The sequence below is a fragment of the Salvelinus namaycush genome, unplaced genomic scaffold (genome assembly GCF_016432855.1).
Source record: "Salvelinus namaycush isolate Seneca unplaced genomic scaffold, SaNama_1.0 Scaffold485, whole genome shotgun sequence".
Taxonomy (NCBI): Eukaryota; Metazoa; Chordata; class Actinopteri; order Salmoniformes; family Salmonidae; genus Salvelinus; species Salvelinus namaycush.
Genome location: NW_024061181.1, coordinates 137,662 through 146,100, shown reverse-complemented (window position 1 = coordinate 146,100; position 8,439 = coordinate 137,662). Strand labels below are relative to the sequence as shown.

Below are 8,439 nucleotides of genomic sequence, written 5' to 3'. Positions count from 1 at the left end.
TAAATCTGAGTTAAGTAAAAATGTCATGACAGGCCTGATGGAAACAAAAATTAGTTTTCGGTAAACTTTCCAAATGTCGACAAAACAAAATACGCTGGACAAGGTGGGATCTTTTTGTGTCAGTAAAATCGCTTTTATGCAGATATTGATATAATAAACATCATATGAAAGTAACCGTGGAGTCACACGATGACGTGGTGTGTGGTCCTCCCTCTACGACTTGGGAACCCATGTAGTTTATTAGGCTACAGATGAAATAAGTTATGAACTTCACAGGGTGGTGAAACTACATGTGATGAGCTTGATGCTCCTTTCCAATACATTTTGATGGTCTTCTTCTGGTGACATGATCGTCGATGTTCTGAAAGAGCTGGGCTTTTGACAAATAAAAATGATTTCTCTCTTTAGTACATAAATCTCTTCACTCGCTATACAATGCAACATGTCTTGTGAGACAACTACCAAGAGTTGAACATGCAATGGAAACAGACGTGGGAATTTAACACTAAATAAAATGTATTTTATGTGACCTACGTCATCACACACAGCCGTTCATCTGCAACAAGTCAGTTTGATGGAAACACATCTCTCTCGTGGGACAATATTTATATTGTTTTGATGCTGATTTGACAATATTCACATGGAAAATCTCCCGTCAGACGGAAACCGAGCTGGTGAGTTACTTTGAAAACAAAGTGGAGGGAGAATGAGAATACAAAAACACACAAAAATCACACTTTATTTCAAGGAGCTGTTTTTTTTGGGAAGTTTTACTCTGTTCTACAAAACAAAAGGTATATTACAGTTTACCTCCATTATCGGACAATATATGAGAGTCCTGCACTCAGATCAGGGCTACATTCCTGGGGCCGTATCAATGGTCTCAGAGGTGATCTAGGATCAGTTTTGTCTTTTAAGATTATAACAAATACAATTATATGGACAGGGGGAACCTGATCCTAGATCAGCACTCCGAGTCTGGGACACATGATACATAACGGCCCCTGGACTAAGAAGCACTTTCAAAGGAGATTCTCAATGAAAAAGAGTGTTTTAGAGTTCTTGAGTATGCTTCATCTGGGTCCGGGAAACCAGTCCTGTAAGAACTGTGTCAACTTATCTAACATTCATTTACAGAGGAAAGACTGTCGGCTGACTAGGGTTGAAAAATTCAGGGGACTGGCTTTACAGAAATCCCAGATGTATGATTTCCTGAATAAAGAGGGAATAAGTAGGGAACTCGGAACCCTACAACCAGGATTTCCTGAATAAAGAGGGAATTTATATTTTGAAAAAAATGTATGACACCTTATGTTAAAAAATAAAAATGTATCTTTTTAAAAATCTAATGAAATTAAAAAAAATTACCCATCAGCTTTCAGTGAGTGCTCGGTGACGGTAAGGAGAGGAGACCAAGGGACTGTCAGCGATGAGGAGGACATGTTGGAGACAATACAAAATGGAGGACCAAAGGATTTTGTCATAGTCAGGGTTGGGGTCAATTCCCTTTCAATTCAGAAAGTAACCCAAATTCCAAAAGGTTCCTAATTGAAACACATCGAAATGAAATGTAATTTCAGTGTATTTTCTGAATTGACTGGAATTGAAAAGGGAAATGACCCCAACCCTGGCACTAGTTAACTACGCACCATACAGCTGGAGGGACAAGGACGAAATAACATACTGGCTACGTCCCAAATGGAACCCTATTCCCTTTATAGTGCACTACTTTTGACCAGGTCCAATGGTACCCTATTCCCTACATAGTGCACTCATTTTGACCAGGGCACATAGTGCACTACTTTTGATGAGAGGCCTATGTAGGAATTAGGGTTCCATTTGGAATGGACAATAGGAATAGGACCTGTTCTACAGTAAAGCTACCTAACACATTGACTGCATCACCTGCACTGTGAGATGCCTTTGAGTTGTTTATCAGTCCCATTTCACTTCCTCCCTCATTCCCCTCCCTCTTCTTCTCTCCCTCCTGGTACAGGGATCTACTTCTCCTCCTCTTCATCCCCCTTCACTTCCTTGTCTGTTTTTGGGGCATCCTTTCCCTCTTCCTGTTTCCCATCCTTCTCTTCCTGGTTCGACTTGATCTCTTCCTGGTTCGACTTGATCTCTTCCTGGTTCGACTTGATCTCTTCCTGTTTCCCACCCTTCCCTTCCTGGTTCGACTTGATCTCTTCCTGTTTCCCATCCTTCCCTTCCTGGTTTGACTTGATCTCTTCCTGTTTCCCATCCTTCCCTTCCTGGTTCGACTTGATCTCTTCCTGTTTCCCACCCTTCTCTTCCTGGTTCGACTTGATCTCTTCCTGGTTTGTGGTGACCTCTTCCTGTTTCCCGTCTTTAGGCCCCTCCTCCTTTGCGACCTCCTGCAGGTTGTACTTCCTGTATAGAGTGTAGTCCCTGACGACGCTGACGCAGCACACACTCTTAATGACCTCGACGATGATGGTGAGCTCAGGGGTGGTCAGGTCAACCTTGTTTTTAGGGTTCATCTTCCCCACCAGGCCTGCAGGGGGAGATAAACATAATGAGCGTGGCCCGGTACAGAGGTTATATATGAGGTACAGAGGTTATGTATATATATATGAGGTACAGAGGTTATATATGAGGTACAGAGGTTATATATGAGGTACAGAGGTTATGTATATATATGAGGTACAGAGGTTATGTATATATATGAGGTACAGAGGTTATGTATATATATGAGGTACAGAGGTTATGTATATATATGAGGTACAGAGGTTATGTATATATATATGAGGTACAGAGGTTATATATGAGGTACAGAGGTTATGTATATATATGAGGTACAGAGGTTATATATATATATATGAGGTACAGAGGTTATGTATATATATGAGGTACAGAGGTTATGTATATATATGAGGTACAGAGGTTATGTATATATATATGAGGTACAGAGGTTATATATATATATGAGGTACAGAGGTTATATATATATATGAGGTACAGAGGTTATATATATATATGAGGTACAGAGGTTATATATATATATGAGGTACAGAGGTTATATATATATATATGAGGTACAGAGGTTATATATATATATATGAGGTACAGAGGTTATATATATATATATGAGGTACAGAGGTTATATATATATATATGAGGTACAGAGGTTATATATATATATATATATGAGGTACAGAGGTTATATATGAGCTACAGAGGGTATATGAGGTACAGAGGTTATATGAGCGAGCACAGTACACACACAGGGGTTGTCCCATGGAGACTGGACAGGTGTGTGAGATATGAATACACGAGGAACATATAGAGATAGTTTCCTGGATGTAATCTCTATCCAGCATGCTTCTCAGTCCAGGCCTATAGGCTGAACCTATGTCTGGGGAAACTGGTCCAATGAGATATACAGAAACATCTAGGATGGAAGTGGTCGGACCAAGCAGACACGAGGCTAGAAGACTGTTTTGCTAGTACAGACTGGGATATGTTCCGGGATTCAACCACAACAGTCCCGAGCTTATACACACACAACACGCTCACACAACACGCTCACGCTCACACACACACGCTCACACACCACGCTCACACACCACGCTCACACACCACGCTCACACACCTTTTACACTCAACATTTGCTGCTGCTACTCTGTTCTTTAATTTACTCTTACTATTATCTATCCTGATGTCTAGTCACTTCACCCTGCCTTCATGTACATATCTACCTCAAATACCTTATTATTATCTATCCTGATGTCTAGTCACTTCACCCTGCCTTCATGTACATATCTACCTCAAATACCTTATTATTATCTATCCTGATGTCTAGTCACTTAACCCTGCCTTCATGTACATATCTACCTCAAATACCTTATTATTATCTATCCTGATGCCTAGTCACTTCACCCTGCCTTCATGTACATATCTACCTCAAATACCTTATTATTATCTATCCTGATGCCTAGTCACTTTACCCTGCCTTCATGTACATATCTACCTCAAATACCTCGTACCTCTGCACAGTGATCTGATACTGGTACTCCCTGTATATAGCTCCACATTGATCTGGTACTGGTACTCCCTGTATATAGCTCCACATTGATCTGATACTGGTACTCCCTGTATATAGCTCCACATTGATCTGATACTGGTACTCCCTGTATATAGCTCCACATTGATCTAGTACTCCCTGTATATAGCTCCACATTGATCTGATACTGGTACTCCCTGTATATAGCTCCACATTGATCTAGTACTCCCTGTATATAGCTCCACATTGATCTGATACTGGTACTCCCTGTATATAGCTCCACATTGATCTGGTACTCCCTGTATATAGCTCCACATTGATCTGGTACTGGTACTCCCTGTATATAGCTCCACATTGATCTGGTACTCCCTGTTTATAGCTCCACATTGATCTGGTACTGGTACTCCCTGTATATAGCTCCACATTGATCTGGTACTCCCTGTATATAGCTCCACATTGATCTGGTACTGGTACTCCCTGTATATAGCTCCACATTGATCTGGTACTCCCTGTATATAGCTCCACATTGATCTGGTACTCCCTGTATATAGCTGCTCATTGGTCTGGTACTGGTACTCCCTGTATATAGCTCCACATTGATCTGGTACTGGTACTCCCTGTATATAGCTCCACATTGATCTGGTACTGGTACTGCCTGTATATAGCTCCACATTGATCTGGTACTGGTACTCCCTGTATATAGCTCCACATTGATCTGGTACTGGTACTCCCTGTATATAGCTCCACATTGATCTGGTACTGGTACTCCCTGTATATAGCTCCACATTGATCTGGTACTGGTACTCCCTGTATATAGCTCCACATTGATCTGGTACTGGTACTCCCTGTATATAGCTCCACATTGATCTGGTACTGGTACTTCCTGTATATAGCTCCACATTGATCTGGTACTGGTACTTCCTGTATATAGCTCCACATTGATCTGGTACTCCCTGTATATAGCTCCACATTGATCTGGTACTGGTACTCCCTATATATTGATCTGGTACTGGTACTCCTTGTATATTGATCTGGTACTGGTACTCCCTGTATATAGCTGCTCATTGATCTGGTAATCCCTGTAAATAGCTTAATTATTGTGTATTTTATTGTATTCCTCGTGTTAGTTACCATTTTATTTTTAAACTCTGCATCGTTGAGAAAGGTTCGTAAGCTAGCATTTCAATGTACACCAGTTGTATTCGGTGCATGTGATCAATAAAATGTGATTTGGTGTTATTCTCTTGTCTCTGAACACACTATATCTGGAGATGTGTTTCCCAGTACTGTGTCCATGTAGCCTACCTGCCAGGGCCTTGATGATGTCATCCCTCTGAACACACTGTATCTGGAGATGTGTTTCCCAGTACTGTGTCCATGTAGCCTACCTGCCAGGGCCTTGATGATGTCATCCCTCTGAACACACTGTATCTGGAGATGTGTTTCCCAGTACTGTGTCCATGTAGCCTACCTGCCAGGGCCTTGATGATGTCATCCCTCTGAACACACTGTATCTGGAGATGTGTTTCCCAGTACTGTGTCCATGTAGCCTACCTGCCAGGGCCTTGATGATGTCATCCCTCTGAACACACTGTATCTGGAGATGTGTTTCCCAGTACTGTGTCCATGTAGCCTACCTGCCAGGGCCTTGATGATGTCATCCCTCTGAACACACTGTATCTGGAGATGTGTTTCCCAGTACTGTGTCCATGTAGCCTACCTGCCAGGGCCTTGATGATGTCATCCCTCTGAACACACTGTATCTGGAGATGTGTTTCCCAGTACTGTGTCCATGTAGCCTACCTGCCAGGGCCTTGATGATGTCATCCCTCTGAACACACTGTATCTGGAGATGTGTTTCCCAGTACTGTGTCCATGTAGCCTACCTGCCAGGGCCTTGATGATGTCATCCCTCTGAACACACTGTATCTGGAGATGTGTTTCCCAGTACTGTGTCCATGTAGCCTACCTGCCAGGGCCTTGATGATGTCATCCCTCTGAACACACTGTATCTGGAGATGTGTTTCCCAGTACTGTGTCCATGTAGCCTACCTGCCAGGGCCTTGATGATGTCGTCCCTCTTGTTGTGGGAGCTGTTCCGGGACTTGAAGGCGATCTGGTAGCTGCCCTGGTTGGGGGCTTTAAACCACGGCTCTAAGAATTCACTCAGGTACTTATCCATGTCCTCCTGGAACGCCTTGCACGTCCCACTCACCTAGAACACACAGAGAACCATCAGAACCACAAGGAACTGCCCCCCCCCCCCAAAAAACCACACATTCCCAAAAAGAGAAATTCTTCCTGCTAGTCTCTCCCTCTCTCTTCTGGTTGGACGGTCAGGAAACCTCCATGTCACCTGATACTCAGCCCCATGACATGACATGTGCTCACCGGCAGCATTCTGAGGATGACTCGTGACTTGTTCTTCTTGGTGATGTGGAGGTCTGACAGGATGTGATGCACCAGCTTATCAGGGTCTGGAGAGAGAGAGCGAGAGAGGGGGGACGGGGAGAATAAAAATACTAGTTAGTTATAAACAAAAACAGACTATTTTGAGGACTTCTGAATAGGTCTTACTGTCAATGTTGGCAGTTCTTTATTGAACTAAGGATAAAACCTAACCTGGTCCCAGATCTGTTTATGCTATCATGTTATCAAGCAGTGGCATGACGGCACAAAACAGACTGGTACCCAGGCTAGGATAAAACAAATTATTATTGAAATGAGCTTAAGAACTATGATAAAAGTGTCTGCTAAATGAGTCGTCTCCGATAAGTCATACTCTTCTCAGGGCCCTGGTCCAAAGTAGTGCACTATATTTGGGCTCCCGAGTGGCGCAGCGGTCTAAGGCACAGCATCTCAGTGCTAGAGGTGTCACTACAGACACCCTGGTTCAAATCCAGGCTGTATCACAACCGGCCGTGATTGGGAGTCCCATCGGGCGGCGCACAATTGGCCCAGCGTCGTCCGAGTTTGGCCGGTGTAGGCCAACAAACAATTTGTTCTTAACTGACTTGCCTAGTTAAATAATGGTTAAATTAAAAACATAAATAAATATATATTGTGAGTCTTTTGAGACATGCTTCATCTCTGTCTAAGGAGCTGTCAAACTCTTCCTCACCGAGGTTCTTGGTCTTGATGAAGATGACGTTGTTGGCCCCGCTGTCCATGGCCTGGAAGCGCCGCTCTCGTTTCCCTGACGACGCTTTGAGCTGCTTCACCTCCTTCTTCAGAGCTGCCTCCACGTCTTCATCATCCTCTTCCTCACTACTGCTCTCCTCGGGTTCCTTAAACTGGGTTGTCAGGAGAGATTAGAGAAGTTAGTTTAAACTAAAAAAGTCAGATTTATAACTATTAACAAAGATTACTACCAATAATGATGTACAGTACAAATAATATCTACTAACAATTCACACTACAACATTTCGTAAAGTTGGCTTGGCTCAGTTACTTTAGAAATGACTCCGTTCTCCTACTCCTATTTACGTTCAGTTGATCCCTGATTTGAATGACATGATCGGACAGTTATCCGTTCCACTCAACGGCTTTACACCAGTGATGACTTCAAGGAAGGCATTAAGGGAAACACCTCTTCACGTATTCGTACACGGCCTAGCTAAATGTACTGCTTACATTCTCAGGTCCGTAGAGTTGGTCGGCGTATTCGTTGAGAAGGTTGAAGGCTTCCGCGGTGCATTTCCTCTCGTTCATATTACAGGTGATGAGAATACCTTGCATGCCCACCTCGAGTTCCCGGGAACCCTTGTACTTCTTACTCCGGTGTCCGCCGCCATAGCGTTTCTTACTGCGCTTTCTCAAGTCTTGTGCTTCGGACATATTTGATCATATACAGGACTCCTTGATAATAGTTTAACAGTTAGAAAAAACACATTTACCTGGATAACGTTAAGTTATCTATCTAGTTTATTATTTGGCACTAGCAAGTATAGCAGAATTGGCTAGCTAGCTAACATGCAAGCTAGCACAACAAACGACACGAGCCGGGATTGCTTACTTTCGCTACTGTGCTAAAACTCAATCAGTAACCGTACACGTTGGATTAAATAATAACAATGTATCGATTAATTTGCTAAGTTATAGAAATACTAGTCGACGTTTATCGTACTCTTCTCAAGTTGAGTCTGAAGGTACTCGTGGGCTCCTTCGTTCATTCAAACACGCGAGTGTTGTGAGCAGCAAAAGTGGAATCGGCGTATCGCCTTCAAAATAAAAGTCCCCATTGAAACATGCAAACTAATAAAAATATTGAAATCATGACACAATTGGGCCTATAAATGTTAAACAAGGTTGGAATGTTTTTAGAAAAATTCAACAGAAGACTATTTGACAACAAAAATGTTAAATCCGTTGATCGCACTGTGGATGTATAAATTTAGGGATGATGGTCCAAG

The 8,439-nt window shown here is 42.6% G+C and overlaps 1 protein-coding gene across 2 annotated transcripts; it reads right to left on the bottom strand.

The window, feature by feature from the left end:
- Window positions 1-713: 713 nt before the first annotated feature.
- LOC120041611 (THUMP domain-containing protein 1-like) lies at window positions 714-8,211 on the bottom strand. 2 transcript variants are annotated; one of them, XM_038986480.1, is made up of 6 exons: window positions 8,043-8,211; window positions 7,661-7,885; window positions 7,149-7,320; window positions 6,419-6,504; window positions 6,080-6,242; window positions 714-2,518 (listed from the first exon to the last, which is right to left on the bottom strand). In XM_038986480.1, the coding sequence occupies exons 2-6, from the start codon at window positions 7,862-7,864 to the stop codon at window positions 2,001-2,003; spliced, it is 1,143 nt and encodes a 380-aa protein (XP_038842408.1). In that variant the 5' UTR covers window positions 7,865-7,885; window positions 8,043-8,211; the 3' UTR covers window positions 714-2,000. The 2 variants fall into 2 exon arrangements, with proteins under 2 accessions (XP_038842408.1, XP_038842409.1); XM_038986481.1 differs by having other exon boundaries at window positions 8,154-8,210.
- Window positions 8,212-8,439: the final 228 nt, after the last annotated feature.